This window comes from Sciurus vulgaris, assembly GCF_902686455.1.
Source record: "Sciurus vulgaris genome assembly, chromosome: 8".
Taxonomy (NCBI): domain Eukaryota; kingdom Metazoa; phylum Chordata; class Mammalia; order Rodentia; family Sciuridae; genus Sciurus; species Sciurus vulgaris.
In genome coordinates, this window is record NC_136468.1 from 49,438,427 (window position 1) to 49,466,416 (window position 27,990).

Here is a 27,990-nt window from a genome sequence, read left to right on the forward strand (position 1 = left end):
ACACATCAAGTTCCAAGTGAATGCTGGAGTTATTGTTGCATTTGGATATTAAAAGCTAAGGAGAATCTTAAAAGGTGGTGTATAGCAGTAGAGAAAATTATTCAGAAATTGAAAGTGGCAAAGCAAATGCTCCAACTTGTAAGAAAGAGATCAAGGCAAAATTGGGAATCAGCTAGAAATCTGCCTGACCTGAGCACCAGATTGAAAAATAGTTAGAGCCTGACTGGAGGGGGAATTTGGCTGTCAGATGAGGAACCAATTTCTCCACTCGAGGTAATAGCGGGCGGGCTAGGGGCGTGGCTCAGCGGTAGGGCACTTGCCTAGCATATATGAGGCACTGGGTTCGATTCACCACATACATAAAATAAAATAATAAAATAAGGTAAAAAATAAAGAGATAATAATAATCCTATGATGATATTCAACAAAGGAAGGAGACATGATTTTTAAAACACTGGTTGAAGATGTCAAACCTTGGGACCTTATTTAAGATGGCTTCATGAAAAGAGACTATAGAGAATTGAGTATGGAGTCGGATATAACTATTTTAAGCTTTCTGTTTTGGGGTGATAAAGGCTTTAATCAAGAAGACTATGAGAACTGGAAGGAAGAATTGGTCCCAGAAAACATACTGAAAGACAGAAACTAAATTTGGTGTGCATGATATGTAGCAGTTAAGAATTCAGGCTAAAAAGTCTCTTTAAGGGTGAAAGTAACTGAAAAAAGAGAGTTAATATTTAATGTTTAGAAAGGGAATTTAAAATGCAAAAGTAGCACCTAGGAGAGAAGCCTATGGTGCTCACTTTAATTTGAAAGTCATAAATAGATGATAGCTAGAATTTTTAAGCTGAGTTTTCCAAAAAAGAAGGCTGTTGAGGAGGGGAAGAAAAGGTCAACTATAAAACCCCAGGAGGCATATAAACTGTTACCAAAGGAAACAAAAAGAGAACAAGCAAAGAAGACGTTTAATTTGTACAGGGCCAGATAAGCCAAGGAAAGGGAGCGTGTCAAGAATGTCTCTGAGAGGCCAAGTGTTTGGCAGGTTCTGAGAGTTTTTAAATCTTTGTAGAGACTTAGGGAGAGATTGATGAAAAACCCCACTTTTTAAGAAACATTGTGGTTAAAGGGGAAAAAAGGAAGAATTATAACAGGCAAGTTTTAGTTGAGAGTAGAGTTGGTGAAAAGTTCATGATTTTGTCATTTGAGGTTGAGGGAAAACTGACAGCCAATTTACACAGTGAGGAGGGCAATTCCTGGAGAAAGGAGACAACACAGAGAAAGAAATGACTAAGTGAAAGATGTTTGGGAGGATGAAGAAACTACAGGAATAAGAGGAATAGGAGAAGATAAGTTAGGGAAGAGAGGAAGGACACCATGTCCTAAGGGGTGGAAGCTTACATAATGATTGCAAATAGATCAGTTGTGATGACCTGAGAGCAATGCGCTCAGAAGTCCATTCAGACTGAAGGAGATACTGTTTGCAGACTCTGTTGGGAAAGAAAGATAAGGGAGGAATCAGATCGCAAGCAATTATTCCCTCTCCAGATAGCCATGTGTTAGACAGAAAGGAGGAGCTGCCAGGAGTTTTTTAGCTTTCCTTTTGGAAGGTGACTAATGATAAGTTTTACCCAAATGATTGCTGTATCTGTTATATTCAGAAAAGTCTAAACCTGGGAAAGCAAATAGATTCCATATGTCATGTCAGCTTCAATTGATTAGGAAACCTGCAGTGCTATTGGAAAGGATTATTCTAGCTCACGGGGAGAGCACCCTGAGATTGATTAGTAATGTCTGCTTTGGGCCAAGCATAACAGGTTGATATATTTGCTAACTCTAGAACCATAACTATAAGTTATTTAGTCCAATTTTCTGATATATAGGTCAGAAGCAAAGGAGCATTTAGATATCCATCACAGGTTTATGTGAAAATAGAAAACTCAGACAAAGCCACCCTACTTTAAGATTGCTTAGTTGAAAGATGTGGACTTTGGAACTTGGGCTTTGAAATAAGAAAATCAGACTACACTTATTTCTATCATGTTGTTTTAGATTATATATTCCTTACTTCCTTTCTCAAGTTCCTTTGGGACTGACTTGTTAAAATATTTGAACTTTATATTCAAAGAAGTATACACCCAAATCTGTACCATTATCAAAGACTGATTTTCTGATAGTCTTTTCAGAAGGAAATTCTCTATTCTTGATTTAGAAGCTTTCAATATGTTGAAATATGTTGAAATATTTATATATGTATTTATACCTATATAAATATATATTTATATTTTCAATATGTTGAAATATTTTTATTTATATATTTATATCTGTATGTGTCTATTTAGTGGCATGAAATAGAAGAGGATGATGGGGAGAAGAGTGATAGTATTCTTATATATAGAGAAGTCTGCAGATGAGGCAGGATCCATGGGGCCACCATGCAGAACATCTTCCATAAGGTACAGCCAAGATCAATAATACAAATATCAGTCAGGAGACCCAGGAAAAAGGAGTATGTGGTTGGGAGGCAGCTGGCCTCTTCATTTGCTTTGATGTCTCACTGTACACTGGAGACAGAAATAAGCTCTAGGAAAGAAATTAGAAGATCTGCTATGTCGTTAAACATCTTATTAAGAATATAAATACTGATCTATTTTGAGATTATAACTAAACTTTGGATCAAATTTTCAAAACTAATTTCTGTATTTTATAGTCACATTCTTATTTTCTCTATTTGTGTTATAAATTCCTCTGCCGTTATGTAATGCATTGTTCATGTGAAGCTGTTTTTAAAGGAAACACAATTCTGTCTTGATAAATATCAGAAAACGACCAGATGTTTCCTATTGTCTAAGCCAAACCAGTCAACAGTATGATCACGCTTTCACTGACAGCCATGGAGAGCATGCCACACACGGCCTCCCCTGTAGCAGAGTCCGGTGTCTTAGCCTCCAGCAAGGTTTGTGATCTGAATAGTTAGAAAAAAAACCACAGAACAAAAGAGAGGGGAACATCATTCTAATACTGTTGAACTTTCCTCACCGAAAAATGGAATATGCAGTATTCATTTTAAAATTCTTAGTCCATAAAAGGAATGAAGTTGTTTACTAATATGATAGAATACTTCTCTAGAGAATAGAATTGTTTCTCTTACCAAGAAAAGGAGGACTAGATTAAAAGGTAGAGAAGAAAAATGATTGTGTTTGAGAGCAATATATTAAGAAAGTTTAACTGCTAAGCAAGTTTCTTAGAATAACCCAAAAATGGTTGCTTTGCCCTTGCATGGTTTGTATTCTAGCCTCGAGGTCCCCCTAACAGGGTCCAAGATGAGAGGGAATACAGGGTTTCAGGCAGAGTAAATAGCACTGCGATGTTTGGGAGGGGTAGAAGCTTAAGGCTTTGTCAGCTATCAACAACAGTCCCTGGGTGAGTTATATGCAGAAGAACAATGGGAGGAAAATCTGACCAGGTAGGTTCAAAATGTGTGATGTGCAGTCATGAAGCCAAACTGAGTCATTTGTACTTTTATGAGGTGGTAAAAAATAAAACCACTGAGGGTTTCTGGAAAAGGAAATATTTTATGGATGGGTGGATAGATGGTGAGATTCCTCTGAGAGAAGTAAAGAAAGAAGTGTAAGGAACAGGGGTCATAGTATGCCACTGGATAAGAGCCCTGGGAAGAGTCACTGCCCAACAAGCTGGGACAGTGCTACATGGCAGAGGCAAGCAAAAAGAAGCATGGGGGCAAGGCTGCCACTCAGAGCAGACAAGGTCTCTGAGCAGAAAACAACTGCAATGATACAGAAAACCACTGGGCAGGAATTTAAAGGTACTGGACTTGGGGGTTGTGGTGTCACAGAAAGTTGTGGTGGGAATGGAAACAGATTGCAGGATTTCAAGGAAGGGCCAATTAGTAAGGAATGGAGACAGGTGAATGATGCGGGCAATGCTCTAAAAAAGGGGAAACTGATCAAAACAGGTAAGGTGCTGCACTCACAATTGACAGGAACAAGGAGTTTCTCCTTTTGTTTTACACTTGCTTGGCTTATAATTGCTGTTGTTATGATGTGGGAAGATTGGGCAAATCATAATTTTAAGCAGAAATAAGAATCTGATTATCAATGGAGGGTAAGAGATGGGAAATCTAAGAGAGAAGGCATAACTTGTAGACTCAGTTCCCAGGAGATTCAGGAATACAACGTTCAAGAAGGTAGGCTTAGCAAATAAAACAAAACACCAAAAAAATTTTCCCCTTGTTTCTCTGTTCCAAAAGAGAAGTACCAAGAAGGAAAGCTGACCCTCTGACACATTCTCATGTAGGAGACTGCACATCTGATACTCTCAGATGTTTCTACTGAGCAGAAGCATGGGACGTTTACCAGCAAGATGGCAGGCTGAAGAAGGGCTGGACTCTTGAAGATAAGAAAGAAGCATTGCAACAGATGCAGTGGAGCCTTCAAATGAAGTAAAAGAATCCCAAAACTCCGCACTGGTTAGCACAGTTTTCTCCATACCAAGTCAACATCCTGGAAGCAGATGAAACTCAAAACTTTGATGACAAGGATGTCACTCTCCTATGGAGAGGCTGTGGAATGATGCGTCAAGCCAGCATTTTCTTACTACACTATCTAATATGTAACTGAGTGAAAGGTACCCCAAGTGTTATATGTAGAAATGCCTTGTGAGGACAGTTTGGGGGAAATGACTCAAAAGAATAGCAATAAGAATATAATTGATGTTTACGATACTTTGGTACTGTACACATGCTTCAGTGAATATCCTACAAATGCATTTGTGCACACGTAGGTGGTGTTTCTTACAGGGCTGCTGCCTGCAGTGGGGTTGCTGAGCTATCTACACACATGTGTGCGTATACACACACACACACACACACACACACACACATACACACAAGATAGTAGCAAGACATAAGATGCAAGTGCACTGCACAGTTGCATTGGTTAGCATTCAGAGCAAGAGGTGACCATGGGGAAGTCAGTCCCAGGAATCTTAAAGGAACATTTAATATGGTCTGATCTTGGAGTGATACAAGTATGTCATTAAAATGGCTGATCACCTGGTACAGGCTAGTGGAGGCAAAGAAAATTAGAATGTGGGGGAAATTTTGGAGAAGTAGAAAGACGAGAGAGTGGGATACGGACAAATAGTAAGATTTATTACCTAAAGGAAAGGGAGAAATCAAGGCTTGGAAAATTTCCAAGTTTGTGATATGGTAGATGGAAGAATTTTAAAATAAGCCAGTGCCGGTGAGATAAAGAGGAAGGGAGGATGAAGAAGACTAAGTAGTGACTGCCACTCAGAAATAAAAGGAAAATAGTAGTATTTTGATATTTAAATTCATAATTTATCATAAAGTGAGATAGGATTATCATCATATTCCACATTCTGCCCAAGGTGTGCTGCTTCCTCTGAAAGACGGTCAAGGTCCAGGACTGTGATGCCTTTGACCTTCTGGCTCTGAAGATTGATATTAGACAAAAAAAAAGTCATGGCTTAAATAAATCATCCAGGAGCACCAGGGGTCAAGCCCCTGACAATTTTGAGGCTTAGCATAAGAAAGCAATGAGAGTGAAATGCATCATTAATCAGCCTACAGAGACCGTGTGGGAACCAGACAAGGCAATGACCTCCTACCCTTCATTACTCTCTTGTATTCCCAGAACCCCGGGGCACACAATCTCCTGTCCTCCTTATTGTCCCTCCTCCCACAGTTCTTAAGAAGATCCTATCAAGGACGGCAGGAAATGCAGCCCAAACTGACTTTGGGGAATTACAAATGACTAAAACATTAGAAGGGGTGCTGAACTCACTATTATCCAGGGAAATCAGATTAAAAACCAAAAAAAAAAACAGCTTTTAAATAACTTAAGGAAAAAATGAATACTTCCTAAGTGATACCGCAAGTACACGGAGTAGAATATATGGCATAAATAACTTTCACAAAGTGAATGCGTGTTGCCAGGGAGTCTATCCAACACAAAACATTATCTGCATCCCAGAAAACGCCCCCCCCAGGGTTCCCCAGGGAGCCCCACAGTCTTTACTCCTAACACCACAGATTAGTGTCACATTAAAATATTCAGTCATTTTGTTCAAACTTTAAATAATCTCTGGGCTCAAGATAAAAATGATTCATATTCTGAATTGGCAATACACCAACAAAAATGCTAGCATTTCAATACCTTAAAGTAGCACAGTATACCTAAACCAGTGCTGGCTGAGGTAAAGAGGAAGGGAAGATGGGGGAGACCAAGTGGTGACTGTCTACTCAGAAATAAAAGGACAATGTAGTATATTGACACTTAAGTTCAAAACTATCTAACTACTTAAATTAAGGAGATGGAGAAATTTTAAGGGGGCAGTGTGAAGAGGGTCTTTGTCTTAGGCCTTAAAGTTGGCAGGGGAGAAAAAGGAAAGGTGGAGTTGAGGTCCCTGAGCCACGCGTTGATGTCATCAAGGAAGAAGCGCGAATAGCTGTTGATTGCATCCCAAGAGAGTGGATGGCGACAGCAAGGGCACCCACTCTGAACAGTAACAAAGTGGTGGTCAGAGAAGTCAGCAGAGAGCCCCTCATTCCATGAAGGAAAACTAGTGGGAAAAGCAGTGGCCTCTTTGATTGTGATGATAGAAAGGCTAATGGAAGGAAATGGCTAAGAAGGAAACACTAATGGTCAGCGTGATGACAGCGCAGAGGACGGAGACAGGAGGCCTGAGCTCCAAATCCTCTGGAGTCTTCCACACTGCGCAGACGCAACCGTCTCCACTAACAGCCCAACGCAGTCCCTCCCGCGTGGGGAAGGGCTGCAGGCAACCTCCTTCCTAAGGTAAAAGATTCTGACCATTGTTACCTCATGGACATTTTTGAGATGAAAAAAGTAGATTGTTTTATGGCTGGGGAGTGGAAGTATATATACACGATATTTTAAATTCTATTTCAAGAAGTTCACTGACCCCTCCCCCCAACTCACATATATCCATGTGTAGTAGGAGTTAAGGACTAACGACTTACAGAAAATGTTTGAAAACACAGCACACCAACTGAAGATATGTATTTAAACACAGTAAAGACACTGTCTAGTGGGAAAAGAACTCCATTTAAATTTAGAAGTCCTGGCTAGTTTATGACTGTGGAGAAACCCTTAATTTGTTGCTTAATTTTCTCATTTCCAGAATGAAAATAAGTCAGGGGGTATAATTCTTAATTCTGCCTACTTCTCAGGATCAAATAAAATAATATGACTATGCATAGGAAACATCAAAACATAGGACACACAGAAGTCATAATTAGTGTTATGCTTTGCCTATCACTTGTTGGTTTATTCATCCCCTCTAGAATCCAGATTTCCTGCAATATAAAATAAATGAGGAGCAAGACAAGGTGCCTCTTCTTCGTTGTATGACTACATGGGTGAGTCTCCTCTGCAATGTGGAACCAGAACTGGAAAAAAGGAAATAGGTATTTTATGTCATAAAGGGTTCTTCCTGTAGAAAATGTAAACAGTATAAACTATGATCTATGTAGTTAAGACAGACCTTTGATTTCAGAGTTAAGTAAATGATAAATAACACTAACAGGAATTATACTGCACTTATTTTTTCATTTTTCTCCCTAATCTCTTATTTCATCTTCTGGATATCTTTACCCTAAGCATCTGAAGGAAAAAAGAAAAAAGAAAATTTTGCTGGAGAAAAAAAAGAAAAAGCACTATAGTAAAAGTCTGTTTAAGCAAACTCAACCAAACATCCCATTAGCGGGAATTTTCAGTTAGCTCAATTTTAATAGATCAATGAAGTTGAGATCAGTCTAATCAGGTTTTGGTGACCGCATATTTTAATCAGCTTTTTCGCTGCTGTGACTGAAAGAACCAACCAGAACAACTGTAAAGGAGGAAAGGTTTATTTAGGAGCTCACGGTTTCACAGGTCTCAGTCCATAAGTGGTTGGCTCCATTCTTAGGGCTTGAGGTGGGACAGGACATCATGGCAGTAGAGTATGGCAAAGAGAAGCAGCTCACAGGGTGATCAGACAGCAGATACAAAATTTATACCCCATAGCTATGCCCCCAATGAACCTCCAGCCACACCCCACCTGCCTTCAGTTACCACTCAATTAATTCCATTAAGCATTGATTAGCTGATTAGGTTAAGGCTGTAACTCAACCAATGCTCCTCCAAACCTTCTTGCATTGTCTCACATGTGAGCTTTTGGGGGACACCACATATCCAAACCATAACACGATGATACTAGCGATGATGGAGATTAAGGATGAGAAAAAGAGAAAGAGAGAGGGAGAGAAAGAAAAAGAAGAGGGAGGAGAAGGAGGAGGAGACAGAGAAGAAAAAATGGAGAGGAAGAAAAGAAAGATGTCAACAATAATGTAGATCAAGAGAATACATGGGATTCTAAGCCTATCTCCTGCATCTTTCTTCCCCATTCGTTAGCTCAGCCTCTCTTTATGAAGGGTTAACTATGCCATGTATTAAGGGGAACGCAAAAGGCATATATAATGCTGTTCCTTGTTATGTACCTATTTATGAAGTACCCTGCTGGTTTCAAGTGAGAGAAATTGAACCATGCTTCTTTAGAGAACAGAGTGTTCAATATCCAAGAAAATAATATTAATCAGTAAAAAACTAAGAATTCAGTTTGAATCAGAATCCCCAACTTTGAAACCCTCTTCCATCATTTAAAACCTGTACCCAGGGAAATTTCCCTAAGCTCTCCAAACCTCAGTTTTGTCACTGTGAAAGGGAGTAATCCTAGAACATATCATATAAAGTTCTCGTGAGGCTAAAATAATGTGAACAAATCCCTTAGCACGAAACCAGATACACTCAACAAATGTTGATAAGCAGCAGGAAGAAGCACAGGAGGAAGGAGACTTTAAACATGAAGACGTCAGACCTGTCTCCTTATGACTTTACCACCAATTTGCTGCTCCACCTTTACAAAGGTCACTCTCATGTTTTCCTCATCTGTCTTAGAAGTTAAGGGGTGTGTAGTACACAAGACTGACTTCATTCTGATACCAATTACAGCTTCAGCACTTTCCAGAACCATCTTATAGCCACAAATTTAGCAGGAGGACCCACAGAACTCACTCAAAGCTCTATACTCACAGTTTATTCAAGCTAAAGAATACAGATCAAACTCATCCAAGGGAATAGATTCTTGGGGCAAACTCCAAAAAAATGTCTAAGCATGGACCTTCTAATTGTGCTCTCCTATGGGGAGGTATGAACAGCTCTCTTGAAAACAATGTGTGACGTTATACATGGAGTATGGCTAACCGCAGAGTTCATCCAATCCTTGGTATTAGAGTCCTTATTGGAGCTCCAAGCTCCACTGGCCTCCGTCTCTCAAGGACGCTCAAGATCAAATTGATACTGCTGGTACACATTAGACTTTTTGGTCAGACGCAAAGGTGCACACCTCTAATCCCAGTACCTTGGGAGGCTGAGGTAGGAAGATCATGAGTTTGAAGCCAGCCTCAGCAATTTAGAGTGTCCCTAAGCAACTCAGCAAGACTCTGTCTCTAAGTAAAATATATAAAAAAGGGGCTGGGGATGTGGCTCAGTGGTTAACTGCCCTTGGGTTCAATCCCTGGGACCAAAAAAAAAAAAAAAGACTTTTCGGCATGGCCCAATCTGCCTAGGTAAAAACAAAAAACAAACAAAAAGAAAAACCACTCTCAGGCAGGCAATTCAAAAAGCTTAGAGTACCTCCCAGAGGTAACAAAGACCTCTCTTTGGTCCAGGTTAAATTCATTACTGCACACTGTCAAATGCTGAGTTTTCAACATTAACACTCCTGGACAGTAGCTTTCAAACTTTTATTGACTGGAAACCACGACAAGAAATAAACTTCACATATTAACTAAAACACAAACAAACACATGTTTCATAAGACCAACACCTTTTTACTCTATGGGATGTATGCTAATATTTTTGGTTGATTTTGTTTGATTTTATTAAAAATATTGGTCACATTTCACTAAATCAACCATTAATGGGTTCTAACGTATAGTTTGAAAAATATTGATCTAAAAGAGGAGGGGTCAAGGGACTATGGCTGTGGATAGAGTTCAGCAGCTGCTTGTTTATATAAAAAGTGATTTTACTGCAGCACAGCTACATTCATTGGTTTATGTAGTTTATTGTTGTGACTGCTTTCATATTGAAATAGCTATGTGAGAGATAGTAGGCTTGCAAAGGCTAAAATATTTACTATCTGACCCTCCACAGAAAAAGTTTGGTAACCTCTGATCTAGTGTTCTTTTATGATTTATGACTTCAGGGAAATACATTTATAATATTACCTTACATCCTTTCCATTATATGACAAATGCAAACCTTATGCTCACTTTTTGGTTTATAAAAATGCATGATAATGTGGTAAATTTTAGTTTCAGGCACTGAAGTAAATTTTTCAAAGGGAGGTCTCTAATATTGCTTTGGAAAATGACCTTTTAAAAAGGATAGAAGAATCTTGTATTTCCAGAGTCAGCTACTGAGTCAATAAGGCACCAAGGCTATGTAATGCTTTAAGTCCATGATTTGTGTGTCCCCAAACTTGTGGCTGTATTATTCATTAATCAAAAAGTATTAGCAAACTCCTTCCAACAACCTGTACCTTTCAACTATAGCACACTGTGAGGGATTGTGTGGCATAGTAAAACAAAGCAGGAAATCTTGGTCAGGGTTAAGGAGAAAGAGTTTAACCCATGAGAGAATTGTATCATACCATGGGAGGAGGACAAAACCTTCCAACACAAAAATATTTATAGGAGCAGCTCTAAAGTCCAGATCCAGGCAGGGTAGTCAGGAAAATTGAAACAGGAGCAAATATGTGAAGTGGAGAGGAGATAAATAGCAAGCTCAAGTTCTCTGGGCATTTCTCCTATCTCTGTCATCTTCAACTGAATATGAGAGAAAGACTAGAAAGAAATGCAGGCTGCCTCAGAGACTGAGCTAGGGAGAAGTGGAAGGCAGAGAGCCATAGTATATTGGTATATTGGTATTCCAAATGTTGGGAGGATTGGCTTACTGTAACCTTTACTCCCTCTGTGCCCAGAGTTAGGAACAAAAATAAAAGCTCAGGGAGCCACTGAAATTGACTGTTTTGAAAATGAGTCCATCTGTGTGAAGAGGTGACCACATTGTCAGGGTTTTTTGTATGTATAACATGTGCAAGAGACATAGTCAGATCCTACAGTCTTCTGCTTCCCGGAAATTGATATTTCTATCAATTGACTTAATAATATAGAATTTTAAAAGGTTGCTCATTTTCTCTTAGGTACAATTAGATTTTGCCGTACCCCCCTCACTCTTACCTATGTTTCTGTCTCAACAGTTTTCAAATCTTCTCCTCCCACCTATTTGAATTTCTTGTCTGAGTGTGCACCCTGACCATTTATTTCGTGTTTTGCCTTCAGCATCAAACTTTCTGGTTTCTCCAGGTACAGTTCCTAGTCCTACATATTCCTCTGTCATTCTGATTGGCTCCCACAGCCCAGGGCTGAGACAAAGATCCTTACCTAATAGATGGATTGATTACAAAATGATCCCAGTTTTCTACTGTTCCTTGTAACCATGCTTCTCTCCAGGACTTTGCAGCTTCTCAAAGGGGGTATCCATTTTCCTTCCTTCAATCTGGGTTAGATTGTTGTCTTATCTTGTCAACTGAATGCAGTGGAAGTAAAGATGTACTGCTTCTACTGTTAGGCCTTAAAGCACTTTTTACACTTCTAATCTCTTTTTCTTAGAAGCTTGCCATCTCACAAGAACTAGCCCAGGCAAGCCTAGTGAAGAATAGACATCCCACTCAGTCACCCCACTTTGCTCCATCTAACTTCTAGCTGAAACCCAGCTCACCAGCCAGGCCCCAGCTGATCCCCAGCTGACCCCAGATGAATAAAACCAACCAAGATTAAAAGAACCAGGCCCAGATAATCTTACTGGTAGATACGCAGTAATAAATGCATTGTTTTAAGTCATTGAATTTGAGATAGTCTGTTACCTATAGTAGCTGAAAAAAGGCAAAGGATTTTTTTACTAAAGACAATGTACCACATTAACTAGTATGTTCTTTCTGTTCTTACATAAATTTGATCAATAGTGTCTTGGTCTGCCAAGCTATACCCAATAAATGAAATTTCTTCCTGTTAGTTTAGTACTTCACAAATTGTTTTCCTTAAGTCCCTGTGTCTCCTTCCATGAAATGTTCCCAGAAGGTAGGGAGAAAAAGTCCTAGTCTTTCTCTAATCACTCACTTATTAACCTTCTTTTTCTCAAGCACTTAATTCACAATTAGATTGGTTTAATCAGTTGGATTTGATGAATGTCACTACCGTTGATCTTAACCGTTTTAACTGCCTGTTCTTAGAATGCAGGAAAAATATAGGTTGAACTTGTCTATAAAGTTGTTTACAGGCCTTTGATTTATTTGTCGAATCAAATTGAAATGAATGGTCTTTAAATTTCTAAATTACTCCCCACTCAAGCCTGGAAACTCTAAATAGTTATAAATATTAATTTATTCTATGTCATGTTTGCTTTTATATTCAAATAATAAATATAAAGAAAAAGTAGCAGAAAACACAATTACATGAAATCTTTCAAAGATTTATAAAAAGAAAACAGAAAAGGCAAATGTGGATATTAGCAATGAAAGCATATGTCATTCATTTTGTGATGTTCATCCCTGAAACACACTTCTGTAATAAAAAGTGAACATTTAGCAACAGTGGTCTTTGACCTGTTCTCAAGTCATCAGTGAACTGTATTAATATCAGAGTTTTCAGATTGTTTCTAAAGTACTTAATATAAACTAAAAGACCTCCTCTTAAACTGAGACATGCGTAAGTTGCACATCATGTTAAAATCATAAAACAAAACCAACTCCCTTTCTTTCCTGCTCAGTATCAGAGTGCAATAGATTTTACATATGTATACTCTGCTGACTTCCATGAGGAATTTGAAGTTGCTACTAATAAGTAGCAATGGGTGCTAAGACATGAGTATTTTTGTGAATTTAAAGATCTCTATTCACAGTCCAGGGAATCAGGTCCATTAATTCTCAAACCAACTCTATAAAGTAAATCATTTACATCATCTGTCATAGGCTGGCTCCAAGATTAAGATGTGATAAGCTAAAACCTGTGGGTATCTTGATTAAAGAAAACCCAAGTTTTTACAGATAATGAATTTGATAACTTTTTAGAAAAGATTCTTTGGTACCTATAAATAATTGTCTAAGACTAGCTTGACTAGACCTTAATAATTTTGCTATTTTCAAGAAAGTCTTTACAGTATTTGATTGATTTCTTTTAGGCACGCTACGATAATTCATGTAGCTTCCATCAGATAACTTCTGGTGTTAAATTGAGATTATATTATTCAACAAATGAGCAAAAGCTACTTGAAGCATGATTATAGTCCATCACTGTCATAATAATTTAAGAGCTGTGATTTTATTTATGAAAGCAAAATTCACCCAGTTGGTATAGACTAAAATTATTATAATCATATTAGGTTGTAATTACATAAAACTAACTCAGAAACAACTAAAATAACTTACTATAAAACACTATATCAAACAGAAAAGCTAAACTTTACTGAGGCTATAGTACCCGGTTATGACTATGCCAAATGTCACTTCAGAAAAATCATTTAGGTAATAGTTCTTTTCTCTCCTCACACTCATTAGTTCTATAAGGGCATTAGTATTATATAATGTTTCAGGCACAGTTTTGCCAGTGTTATGGTTTGGATCTCAAATATTCCCCCAAAAGCCCATGTGTTCAGAACCTGGTCCCAATGCAACAAGAGTTAAAGGCAGGGCTTTTAGGCAATGATTGTATCGTAAGAGCTCTGACCTCATTAGTTGGATCAATCCTTTGATTGAATGGACTACTGGGAGGTAAAACCTAGCTGGAGGAGGTAGGTCACTGCAGGTATGCCTTGAAAGGTTTTATCTCTTCCCTGCCCCCTCTCCCTCTGTCTGTGCTTCCCGACTGCTGTGAACTGAGCAGACAACCTCTGCCATGCCCTTCTGCCTTGATACTTCTGCCTTGGTCCAGGCCAATCATGATTGAATCCTGAAACTGTGAGCCAAAGTAAATCTTTCTTCTTCTAGGTTTTTCTTGTCAGATATTTCGGTCACAGCAACAGAAAGCTGGCTAACACAGCCATTTACACTAGCAATATGACTGTGCAAATTATTTGCCTTATTATATAAGGTACTTGTGAGAATTGAATGTTATAATTTATGTAAAAAAGCTTACTCCAGTTCTGAGAAAATATTAAGCAGTTTGTGTATAAGCTACCATCATCATTAAAAAAAATACAAAAACCACTTTCCTATTTACTCTACCTTATACATCATAATATACTCTGATCTGATTAATTAGAATTTCTATGAATGCTGACATTAAGGATTTTGTTTAATTCATCACTGCATTTCTTAGGCCTAAACCAGTACCAAGCATAGTGAGAGTGTCATACTTTTATATTATTGAATAAACAAATGGATATATACTCTCCTTCCCAAGTAGTTGCCTGGATTTGTCAAATATTTGCATCATATTAGACCACCCACAACTTGAATTAATTTACTTGACTTTTAGCATGTTCTGCCTGGAAACTTGTAAAGTGAGGGAGAGTCTATGATGTCTGCTTCAATGTTTACTCTTTTTTGTTGTTGTTGTTCTTTCTTAAGGTATAAACCTTGTTGTTGCTATCAGTGTAGTCTTTCTGTTTTGAGAGCTTCCTCTAGCCATTCTTCAAGAGAAGGTCTGCTAACAGTCAGTTCTCCTAATTCTCCTTTAGGAGAATGTCTCCTTAGAATGTCTTTATTTTCTCTGTATTCTTGAAAGGTAGTTCCACTGGTATAGGATTAAATTTTAACAGTTCTTTTCATTTAGTATATTACAAGAAAATGCTGTGCCTCTTCTTTCTGGCCCATGGTTTCTGAGAAGGAATCCACTTAATTCAAAATTTTCTTCCTTTATACATAATGTGTCATTTACTTCTGTCTTTTAAAAAGATTTTTCCTTGGTCTTCAGTTTTAAGATGCTTAATTAAGATGTCTCTGGGAGTGCATTTCTTTGGATTTGCTTCATTTTTCAGCTTCCTGAATCAGTAGATTTATATCTTTTGCCAAATTTTGAAAGTCTACGTCCATTATCTTTCTCTTGTTACTTTTTCATTCCACTTCACTGTTATCCTTCTGGCACTCTGATTAAACTCATTTAGATCTTTTGTTATTATCCTACATATTCTTGTGAATCTGTTCATTTCTTTTTCAATTCATTTTCTGTTGTTCAAATTGAGTAAAGCCCATAGATTTGTGTTGACTCTGTTGTTGAGACCATCCAATAAGATTTGTTTTTCTAAATTTCAATTTCTGTATTTTCTACAGTTTTCACTAAGTATTTCTAAATAATTTCTACTTCTTCACAGGGATTCTCTTTTTCTTTTTTTTTTCTTTCTTTGTATCAAGAGACTTTGTAATTGGTTATCGAAGTATTGGTCTGATGATTGCTTTAAAATTTTTGTCAGATAATCCTAATATCTGAATCAGATTGGTATTGACATCACTTGATTGCCTTTTCTACTCAGATTGTATTTTTTTTTCTGATTTTTTATACAACAAAGAATTTTAATTTTCTCATGAGTAGCTTGGCTATTACATGAGAAAACAATTGATCCTGTTTAAATTTTCTATTTTAACAGGTATTTGCCCTGTTTAGGTTTTGTACATAGGTTTTTAACTACTTTTGTGGACTTTGGTTTCAAGTGGCAGATTGATTTCAGAGTCTTTGCAATGCTGATCAAGGTTGCTTTATTCTACTGGTATTGCTGAGGCTCCTACTCAGTGACTTTTAGGAACACCTCCTTGGAGGGAGGTGTTCGCCCTCAGCTGTCTTGGACACAAAAATTTTAATTTAAGGAAGTGAAACGTAACGAATTTTCATCTTATCACTTGGGATATGTATATATGTGTATGTGTGCATATGATGTTTAAGTTTTTCTCTACCTGAAGATTATAGACATTCTTCTACATATTTTTCTAAAGGTTTTAAAGTTTGCTCTTTACAATATTGATTCTTGACACTGCCAAATTGCTTTTTAAACCATGATTTTAAAGATTCATTTCATCTGCTTAAATTAACTAAATTTTATACCTGCTATTATCACTGTGCATTTCTTCGCAACTTCCTATAAATTTATAATTATTTCGAAATAAAAAATTTTAAAAAATGAAAAATCTTCTGTCTCTCAATAAATATTTCTCAATAGACAAAGTGAAAAATTAACCCATGGAATAGGAAAAGTTATTTCCTAGCCTTATTACCACAACGAATGACTGTCTCATTTATATGAAGAGTTCCTATAACTTAATGAGAAAAAGATGAGAAGAGTAAAGTTAAAAATTGAAAATTGACCTAAGTCAAAGGCTGACAATAAAAATCTCTGGAAATCAAGGAAATGCATATTTAAACAGTGGTGAGATACTAATTCTTACTGTTGTCTAAACTAATTATCATCCAAAATACAAAAACATGTTCTCTTACAATACTAACAGCTTATAATGTAGATTCTGCCTAAAAATAGAAAAGCTCAATTTTTCGAACTTAGGATGAGTTCAAAGAATTTAAATCTCAGTGCACAAAATTTGGCAACTGATTTTAATCAATAGCAAATGATTATACAATTATCTACTTGCAAGAAATTGAGCAATGATTTAAATTCTACTTAAATTCTCGTGAAATATTACATTTATAACATATTCAAATACAGTTGCTGTAGCTTTTCCTATTTTAAGTTTTTAGCACTTGAAAAATCAGATAGTTTTAATATATTTCTATTTGCAGAGTTATAATGATGAGAAAGTAGAAAAATAATAATAGGTTTGATTTTGTAGAAACAGCTACAAGATTGGATATTTATTAGTGAAAACTAGAAACTGGTTGACTAACTTGTCAGATAGTTGAGACATGAAGAACAAAAGGTAAGACTTGGGGTTGCCCATGAATAGTAGCTGAATATGGCTGATATCCTGATTAGGAGACAGCCTGGTAATACAACTCTCAAGAAGTTAGAAGATAAATGGTGCTGTCTTGGCCCTCCAGGAAGGGATCAGGTGACTTGATCTGCCTTACCAGTGACCAGAGTAGATGTTTTCTTTATTATGCAATGAAATTGGATAACTATAAAGAAATGAAGCAGCTCATCAAAGTAAAACTGTATAAGCACCAAGATAATAAAATTCCATGTCTTATGAAGTGTTAAATGACTAATGATAGCAACACTCTCAATACTATTCTTTCTATGGTGCTTGGAAGAAATATATTTTACTACCCTTAAATCTTACCTTGGATTGGATCATGCTTTGGACTAGAATTTTCCCTGGGCTCTCAGTTATTCCAATTGATGTCATCACTTGGAAAATGGCAAGAAACTGCAGGAAATAGTCTCAGCTTTGAGTTTGATGTAATCTAGTTTTTCAAAAGCCTTGGTATCCTGTTTTGTTCAAGTATGTCAGAGCAAGGAGGCTAATATACTTTAGAAAGCTGTTATACACCACAGGTACCTCTCTGGCTTAACCAGGAAGGCACACTTATGTGAGTGGGAGAAAAGGTAAGAAGTGTGGGCTTCCAGTGCCACAGTTTAAATCACAGGAAGAGCGGGAACTTCTGTTTTTCTTTTGCCCAAATCAGGAGCAATTTTTAACTAAAGATAGAGGGGAAAAGAGGGAAACTGCATACAGAGGAAGAAAGGTCCCTTTTTTTGAGGTCTTCATTGAAGGACTTGCATTTGGTACTCTCCAGCTAAAAGCCACTGCAGCTATTATCACTGTGAAAACTGAAGCCATGGAGTAGGAGAAAGTATTTGCAACACATTATCATCAATGAAGGATGAATACCCAAAATATGTAAAGAATTCGTGCACATCAGCATTAAAAAGGCAAATCAATTTTTTAAATGGACCAGGATTCATTGTTTCTTTTGGAGATGAAAAACAAAACAAAACAAACAAACAAACAAAAAAAAAAACAGTCATGTTTGACCTGGATCTGCTGGAAAGCACCTGAAAGATACAATTCTGTTTTGGCAAAAGTACTGGCCCTGTCCCCAAAGTCAGGGCTGGCTGTCCCACTACACGGCAGGGAGGAGGGGTATTCTTTCTGATTCTCAGCCTGGACCTTTTCCCAAAGCCACTGATGCAGAAGCATTTCGAACAAAATCTAAGTGATGATAAACTGGGGAAAGTGCTAATGTAGACATGGCTTGGCCTGGTTCCTGACTTAGATAATCTGATTCCTGTCAACATTATTAGGAATTCTACCTACTCAATTTCCTAATAGTTAAGGTTAGATCAAACACATTCCAGAAGTCAGAACGCAGCACAGTAAACATGAAATGGAGAGAGCTGATTTGGCGACCTGATCCACACATCACCTGATCTTCTCATATATGTCCCGAACACTCAGATGGTTACAGAAAGGAATAGGAGCTCATGCATGAAAAGTGCTTTCATAAATCACCAACACTTATTTTCCCAAGATGAAACTTTATTTGGGGCATCAAGCAACATATTAAAAGAGGTGAGTCATGCACAATTCATGTCTTTAATTCCATAATTGTACATCAAATATTCTGTCCTCTTAAAAAAGGGTGTACAGTGAGCAAAGATGAGAAGCAGATATGCTTTTATACATAAACCTATCAATATAGTGCTTAAGAGATTCTCCTTTAGATTTCAGTCTTTTCTTCCTTAAAAGGCTGGTAGGTTTTATTAAGGGAAACTAAAACAAATAGCTCTTACACTGAGGATGAAGTTTCTCCCCAGAGTTATTTATGAAATAATGCAGCTGCCTTTTTCCTTAAAGGGATTCTTGTCTTCTGGAATTCCCTTCACCAGGGGATCCTCTCCAGAACGTTCTTCAATATAATTCTTTATTTCTTCGGAACACTTAGACACCTGTTGCACAGAAAAAAAAAAAAAAAGAATTAAGTCAGAAATGTTCAAACTTTATCACCACCTTTTCGTGAAATTATTATAGTTGAGTAAACCAGCTTTAATTTCTTAAAAATTTATATTTGTATATAATTTCTGTGCTAAACACTAATATTCTTATTCCATTCTATTTCTATGCAAGATACAATCTATGTAAATATATTTCTTACTATTTGTCAAGGTCAAAAATGTTTCAAAGTCACTGTATTAAATAGAGTATTCCCAGAAATTTCTATCCATTCTGACTTATATGAGTTCCTTCCTAGGTTAAAACATAATTTTGACATGTTTATCATATTTTGGGAACTAAAACATATTCTACTTTTAATTTTCATAATAACTAAGAAATGCAGCAGGAAATAATCCCCAAGTTTAGGGGTGCGTCATGCCCCAATTCTCACTGAGTGGTGCATGCCATGTCTGGAACTTCACACAGTGATAGCAGCATTAGAGAAAAACTCATTCTGAGAGGGTGGAGTTGCCCACATATCTCATTCTGTGTCTCTGTTCATAATCTCTTCCTGATGCATGAATGCAATGATAATAATAAAAGCCTTATCAAAGGCTTAAGTTTATCTGAAACTCTTGGGTTCATGTAATCAGTTTAAACTTTTTCTACAATGGAGAAAGGATTGAATAGTTTCTTCAGAAAGTCGCACCATAAGGGGCAGGTTGAAATAGTGAGTTAAAAAAAAAAAAAAGAAAGAAAGAAATAGGGGAAAAAAAGAATGTAATGTCTTAATAAAGGCAAAAATAAAATTAATAGTAATAAATTAGAAGTAAAAATTATAGATACTTTAACCAATTGCAATGAAGATCTGTTGAAAGCTGGCAAATGTTCCTATTGAATTTGTTAGCTGGATTAGTAGCGTCAAACTGTTTTAATGGATACTGCTAAAGATGTTTTCATATGCATCCCTATATATATATAATAACTTACTTACAAATAAGTGCAGATACCACAGTGTTAATATAATATGCATAATTTTAAAGCACAAATGATAATTATGAAGGTGTGAGACTTAAAACTAAACAAAAATAAAAATTTCATTATTTCACTCACATAGCCTAAAGGGTTATTCTTTGCACAGTAGTGTGGAGGCTACTGATCTAAAATTTAAAACGAGGTGATGTAACTAAAAAGGTAGTTATATAACTTAAAACGTGGCAGAATAAAATCTTTTCAGGGACCATTCTTTCAGATAACATTTGCTCTCAATTGTTGCTGACATTCATAGTGGGTGTTATTATAAATGAATTATCAGAATTGATGAAGCAAGTGGCGGTAACTGCAGTCTGTGGCCCCAGGGAAATTTCTGGATAAGATTCAAGTTCTCCACATTATATTTGTTCTTATAGAGGCTTTTTCATTAGATTTCCAAAGAGGTCTGTAATCTCTGAAAGTGAATAATTGTTCCTCTGATACATTTCTTTCCATGATCAAGGGAATATGTTTGACCAACAATTAATTAGCTGGAGCCAGATGTAACTTGTGAATTTGTCTCTTTGGCCTGAGCAGAGCACATAGTTCAGATGTTAACAGTTGAGTGACAAAACAATGGACTGGGCATCAGGAAAAGCATTTTCAGGTATCTGCCCTATCACTCTCAGTGGTCTTTTGTAAGGAACTAGTCAGCAGCTCTGAGACTTAGGTTTTTGTTTGTGTGTTTTCATCCTTAAAGTGAAGGAGTTGAATGGTCTCCAGGAGTCACAACACTTGCCTAGCACTAATACTCTATAATTTATAGTGCAGAATAAAATATATTTGAAAATTTTTATTAGGACTTGGAGGTCTCTGCCTATGCCCAGCAAGCATAACTCTGAAGTTTTCTCTTCCTCTGGCATACACCTGGAGTTGAAAATTGACGTGACAGGGCATGTCCTAAGGGGCAGCAGTGGCTGGCAGGAGAAACTGCTAAGGAATAATGCTTGTTTTCTACAGTGTCACTAAAGTCAGGACCCTGCCTAATATCTAATTTGAAACATGAAATAAATAAGAGAGACTTGTTTCTTTTTTCCCCTTTAGAGCTCTGCAGAGTGATACCAAATATTAAGATATTACAACTTCGTACAGTCAATGTATTACTTCAGTATATGCAGTTCTGTTTGATTTGTAATACGAAGGCTCACTCTGTGGAAAAAAATCTTGGTGGCCACCACTTGCTATGCTGGGGGATTTGCCATGGGTGAAATGAGACCCTTCAAGAAATAAGTTTATTAACTGGGTCCTGTAACTTAGTTTATCCCTGAGAACTTGACATTTTGAAAGCTTCAGGATGAAGAAGGATATTCCACTGCAAACTCTAGGAGGAGTCCAGATTTGGAATTAGGAAGTGGAAGGTTAAATTTCAGAAAAAAAAACATGCGTCAAAAGTAAAACTAAGAAAAGCCTACATCTTCCGATCATCACAGATTGAAATAGAATAGGAAAACAAATAACAATATTTATAAGATTTGCTTCATTCCCATTTTTTAAAAATTTTCACATATTAAGTGGTAAATAAATAAAATCAGCTCAAAACATCCTTACTGTAGAGAAAAGATTAGATAACTTCCTTTAAAAAACAAAATTCTATCCAAAAGTCTTTTCCTATACCACACATTGCTTGATGGTGTATAAAAGGAAGATTAGTTTCCTAATTATGTCTCCCATTACCAGTAAGAAATTGAAGTAAAAACTACTAAACCTTCATCAAGTTCCAGGGGAGACCTCAGAATACAGGGGCATAGTTTTTCCCTGAAATAGTAATCCCTCTCAGTACTGTCTAAAACTTTTTAATTGTGCTCATGTACATCTCAGTAGAGATATAATTATTTCTAAATAAATACAGGCTCTACTGTATTGATCCATTATGCATACTTATAAAACTGGAAAGTATAAGATTTACAAATAAATAAAAACAGAAACTCGGACATTTTGTTCCCAAAATGGCCTGAACATCACTGAAGACCATTTGTTCCCAAAATGGCCTGAACATCACTGAAGACCAAAACTAGGTGAGGTAGTTGGGAGACTTTAAAATGTGGTTTTAGAAAAATTCTTTCAAATGTCATCCTTTCCAGAACCAACTAGTCATCGCCCTCTTCCTACAACCTGGTTTTAAAAACCAGCTGTTGTCTAGCCCAAGGCAAGATTCCTTGTCTGCTTCCCAGGTACAGGCTCCATCCACTTAGATACTTGGCTGAATGTGACATTCTTCACGAGGTCCTTGCTCTCCTCTACCTCCTATCCCCCACGTCCACTGGCAGTTCCCAGGCACTGCCAACCAAAGTCCTACTCCAAGAGAAGCTGCAAGAAGAAATACAAACCATTTGTTTTACTGCAACTAACCAGGAAAAGCGAACCCTCCCTCCTTTCGGAGAAGGAAGGATTCCGGAACAGCCACATTTACCTGTTGTCTCTGCAGCTTCACTTCTTTGCGAAGTTGCTCAACTTCCATCTTCAGCTTTTCCTTCTCTGGCAAATCTTCGATGTGAAGGGCAGGCATTTTTGCTCCAGCCCCTGGCCCAGGGGGAGCTCAGGCAGCGGAGCGGCTGGAAATGCTGCGAACCAGGGCGCCTCCCGAAATAACTGCGGGCCCTGACCTCCCGCCCGTCCGCGCAGGACGTGACTGCCTCCCAGCGCCGCTGTCCCAGCTCCCGGGGGCCACGCTTCCTCTGGGACGCCTCCTCACGCCGGCCCTTCCCAGAGTCCCGGGAGCCTAAGCCCGGTCGCTTTTCCTCCAGTCCCTACAACAACCCCCGGGGGCCTGCCCAGGGAACTCGGTTAGGGTCAGGCTGCAGTCACGGTCCCGGTCCGAGCAGCTTCCAGCTACTGGATCCCCGCAGCAGAGATGCTGGCCCCGGGGCAGCCCTGCCCAGGACCTGCCACGCCCGCCCGCGGGGGACCCGCTGGGCTGGGCACAACAAAAGTTTTACTTTTTGTTCTTTTTTTTTTTTTTTCCTCCCGTTTCCAAGTCACATCCGGGTTTTGTTTGTGAAACAAGGAAAAGGACACTGCCCAGCAGGAAATAACGGTCATTCACCTCTCCAAAAGTTTAAAAAAAAAAAATAGAGTATATAACTTTTCCATATATATATATATTATATATGTATATATATATATATATATATATATACAGTGGGAAATGTGAATGCAGCAGGAAAAGCCCAGTGGAAAAATGAAACTCAGCTGGTACATTGTTGATGTGGCCCCCATCCAGCCCCTGAAAGGCCTAAAAGGAATTTTATACTTTTTGAGAGGGAAGAGGAAGATTAGGATGTGACCTATATTTACAACTTGCATGGAAAATTTCTGTCATTAACTGAGCATCTGCATCTTTAACAATAATAGTTTTTTTTTTTTTTTTTTTTTTTTTTTTTTTTTTTGCGTAGAGAATGTTTTGTGACCCTTAGAGGATAAGGGAATGATGTGGGGAGACAGGGCAGGAATCTCTCCACTCCTCATCCCTTAAGGCTGGGTTGATGCTGAACACTGAGGATTTTGAATTCCTGGCTCAGGCACTTCCTGGATATAGGCAGTGGAGTCACTTAATATGGGTTTCTCCACTTTCTGGAAAGTAATGTTCATCTAGCTGCCACTTTGTATGGCCAGGAAGTGTGTGTTGTGAAAACTTTATATGCAATGGGAACTTTCCCTTTGACTATAAACTAAAACTTTAACAGTACTCAAAAGACTAGAAGAAAAAATATAAATGTAAGAAATCTTCCCATGCAAATGTTTCTTTTTCTCTCTAGAGGCAACCTGAGAGAAATTAAATTCAGGTGAAATATGGAGGCATTAACTGACTATTTCAGGGCACTTTGTGATGGGCTAACAGATCTGACTCCATGAGAATGCTATAGGCCAGACTCTAAGGGAAATGACTAAACAGACTCCATTTTGCTCTGAGACTCCATGTTATGTAGGAAATAAGCTTCTCCCATGAGAACACCCCGCCTCTGTGCCCATCATCAGTTACTTGGTGTGACATGTTTAATAATATACAATGGCAACTCCTATGTAGTAAAGAATTGCTCTCTTTTGATTCCTATTGCTCCTAAACAATGTACCACGTGAACAGGGATTGTATGGATGTTAGTAACCATTCTTTAGTTTGTACCTAGGTAAGGGTCATTTTGACCCACTTCCCCCTCTGTCGATGATCTCATGATGTTAATGTGTAATTTTGAATCATAGCAACAGACACTTAGAATTAATGTGATTTTTGGTATAAGAACTCCTACAACCCTGTGGTCGGGGCTGTTCTCCTAATAGCCATTTTTTGGGGCATTGTGTGAGACAGTCAGCCGGCTTAATAAAGACTCTCAAATTTGGACTTCTCAGGGGTGATCAGTCTGTTCTTAAGTTGCGCCCCATAACAACTTGAATTTAGCACAATCGTTCCCTGTTTAGTAAACAGAAGCTCCACCCACTTATCCTTAATGTCTATATTAAAATGAAAAGAACAACAAGCTATTTATTGAGCACTACCCAGTTGAAGTTTCAGTTCTGCTCCTGGCCACCATGGGAAAAATCACTTAGATTTTTCTGGGTTTTGCTTTGTAGTTTGTAAAATGTATAACAGAGCACGGGAGAGGATGAGTTCACTGAGGTATATTGTATCTCTAAAAGTATTTATATGTCTAAATACAATAAATCACTTTCACAAAGAAAATGTTTAGTAGCTTCATTTTCTATATTTAATATAGAAGTCATAAAAATATAATTCTATAAAATTGGAAACATTTTCTTATGGAAATTTATTTCCTATGAAAGAATCTAATTACATGCAGGGATATCTATCAAGTGGTACTGGTTTGGTTCTTTTAACTTTTTCCACAGTTTTAAGAGACTTACATTAGAGAAAACTGTGCATTAGTCTACACTATTTTTTTAGTTTATATATCAAATAATTCACAGTTAATGACTTATTAAGTAAATTAATCTAAAATTAATTATAAAATGTTGAAATCCCACTCATTATGCAAACGTTTTTTTGTTATTTGATTTTTAAAGAGTAAAATAATGGGGAAACTTTGTTTTCTAAACAAAAGGGTATATAGTCTCCTATTCCTTAGGCATTATAGTTTATCTCCCAGAGAAGAATCATGGTAAGCAATTACTATCAACAGTATTCAAAAGTTTTGAGTAAGCTTTTTTGTTTTCACTACTGGGGATCAAACCCAGGGCCTCCTGCATGCTAAGCAAGTGCTCTACTACTGAAGCTGCATTCCCAGCCCAGAGTAAACACAGTTTTTGAATAAATAAATTTTAAAATTCATATTAGTTGTGTCTGAATGTAGTATTAACTTTTTACTTACATTTTACATATTATTCCTAATGAAAATCATTTTGCAAAATAATATGAGTATAATATGAAAACATTCTGGAGTAAATATGACAAGTATAATCAGAAATTAACTTACTAAGTAGCCCATTGCTTTTAGATAAATTTGCTTTATAAAAGTAAAAGTAACTTTTAAATTATAAGAACAATAACCATAATGGTTTTGCTTTGGCATGCAATAAGGAGAGAAATGTTTTTTTAAACTATTTTCATGATTTATTAAGTGTATTACTAAAAGTTCATATGAACAAAACTATATGAAAATATTGAAGGAAGTTATGTTGGAATTGATTTAATATTAACTCAAGTTTAAAAAAAAATCATTGTTCTAGTCTTATTTTATCTGGTATGTTTGCCAAGCACACTTTGTCTGCCTCCCTTTCATGGATATAAACTAGGTTACCTCCCAATTCTGCCATTCTTTTATTTATAAAATAGAAACTGTTTAGGTCAATTGAACCTAGGAAAGTATTTAATGTACATTTGATGCACTCTTAGTTCATTTGATTTTGTTTGTTAAAATAATCACACGTCAATTTCCAGGAACTTGGTCATTTCTTAAGATTCCTTTTCTGGATAGAGATGATGTCACGTCACAGGATGATCTGAATCTGATGCTCCCGTTACTTCAACACTTAGAGAACACAACACCAAAATGATTTATCAATTTTGTTCCTACAATTCTTTAATTCCATCATATATAATTCATTCTCATTGCTTAGTTTACTATTTTCTTCATGTTTATAACATTCTTTTAGGAATTTAGGAAGCTTGAGTTTATTTTTGTTTTCAAATTTGGATAAAATCAAATCAGCTCAAATAAAAATAACGGGAAAGCATTTTGTTTTGTTTTCTGTTTGTTTACTTAAGCTTGAACTCACCTACGTGTGCAAGTATGTGCAAAATAATCTCAAACTGCAAGTCATCCAAATGATATATTGTAATATTTTTAACAACTCATTCTAACTAAAGATATCAGAAAGTTTTGTTGAAGAGCCAATTGGTATGGTTGTGCCAGGAGTATTTTTTTGTTTCCCTGGAGTCGTACCTCATTCCATTTAACCCAGGAACCAGTGGCCCTGAAATAACAACTTCTGAACAAAACAGTCTCTGCCAGTTTATAGCTGTGCAGCCTCTGGGAGTCATGATTTCATGGACTGTCTTTCTCTACACTTCCTACCTTCCTATGACTTCTCTCTTACTCAAAACTCTGCTGACAATCTGTTTTTTTAAGCAATAGGATTTTCACCCTACTGTTGATTTAATCATTAATTAAGCCATAAGAATTCTGAATTATCCAATATAAACATTTCACAAGTACTGAGCTTGCCTATTTTTAATTGAATTAAATATTTATGAGGTCAATGAAATTGTTGAGGCAGTTTATTAGTTGGTATGGCAGTTTCAAAGATGAAGAGAACTTCAGGCTTGGGAAATGTACAATATAGCACTGAAATTAAGACAACCATACAAAGCATAATAACAGAAAATAATGTAATGTTAAATGACTTAAGAGACAAACAAAATACTCTTGAGCGAGTGAAGAATAGCTAACCTCAGAAGAAAACAAGAATTTCAGACTGGAATGAGATGGGGTGGAGAGACATTTCAGGTGGAAGGGTCAGTATGACCAAGTTTTAAGTGGGAAAACATGGGATCATGTCAGGGACTATTTGTTCACTACAAGAAGTCCACAGGGCTTACAATAATGGATGACATTTATGCAGGCTTTTTCTATATGCTGGTCACTGATCTAAAGGGTTACATATATGCTAGTACAGATCTACCATAATCCTTCATTTTGTACATGAAGGAAGGAAAAGAAGGAGTTTCACAGAGGTAAAGTTGCTTGTCCAAATTCTTCAGTAAAGTAGAAGAGCAAGGGTTTTAACTGAGAATCATCAGGCTCCCAAATCTACCTTCAGTTGGAAGATGAAAACTAGAGATAATTGGTTAGGGTGATACTTTACATGTTACTGAATTCAATAGCATTGACTCTGTGTCTATTTCCATCAGGAAAAAAAAAAAAAAAAAGGAATATACAGACCACCTCACTAAATACTAAGTTGTAGATGGAAAACTCTTAGAAACAGACCACAATGAAATAAAATATATGATATGCTAGATGGTGATAGGTGCTGTGGAGGAAAATAGAGCTCGGAAGTTAGATAGGAAGTGCTGGTGATGGGTGAGGAGGGATTTTTTGCAATTTTAAATAGAAGGAAAGAATTTCTCCTCAGGAAACAAGTGTTAAGAGAATCCATGGTTTATCCTGGAATCCCTTAACACGCAAAGCATACTTAATGAAGATATGTGGTGGAGTGTGCTGCTATTTAGCCAGAAATGCAGAGTCTTGACCTGAGAATTTTGCCAATTTACTTCTCTGAGTCATTATTTTCTCCATTTGAAAATGAAGGGGTTGGACAAGAATCAAAAGATATTTGTTGAACATTTACTATGGTCAGAAAGGAAGGTTACTGAGTTGGGAGCCAAATTTGGGATAATCTTCAGACTCCCTTCCAGACCAAATAATGGATGATATTTATCTTGTTTTTCAATGATGACAGCCAATTAACATTTGAGTATTCTGAAGACTGAAGCATCCAGAATAGAATTGGGTGTTA

At 37.0% G+C, this 27,990-nt stretch overlaps 1 protein-coding gene across 1 annotated transcript; it reads right to left on the bottom strand.

Annotated features, from left to right (window-relative positions):
• Positions 1-18,569: 18,569 nt before the first annotated feature.
• GNG11 (G protein subunit gamma 11) lies at positions 18,570-22,939 on the bottom strand. The gene is made up of 2 exons (XM_079150258.1): positions 22,430-22,939; positions 18,570-19,001 (listed from the first exon to the last, which is right to left on the bottom strand). Exons 1-2 carry the CDS (start codon positions 22,523-22,525, stop codon positions 18,876-18,878), a joined length of 222 nt encoding a protein of 73 aa, XP_079006384.1. The 5' UTR covers positions 22,526-22,939; the 3' UTR covers positions 18,570-18,875.
• Between the last annotated feature and the right edge of the window lie 5,051 nt (positions 22,940-27,990).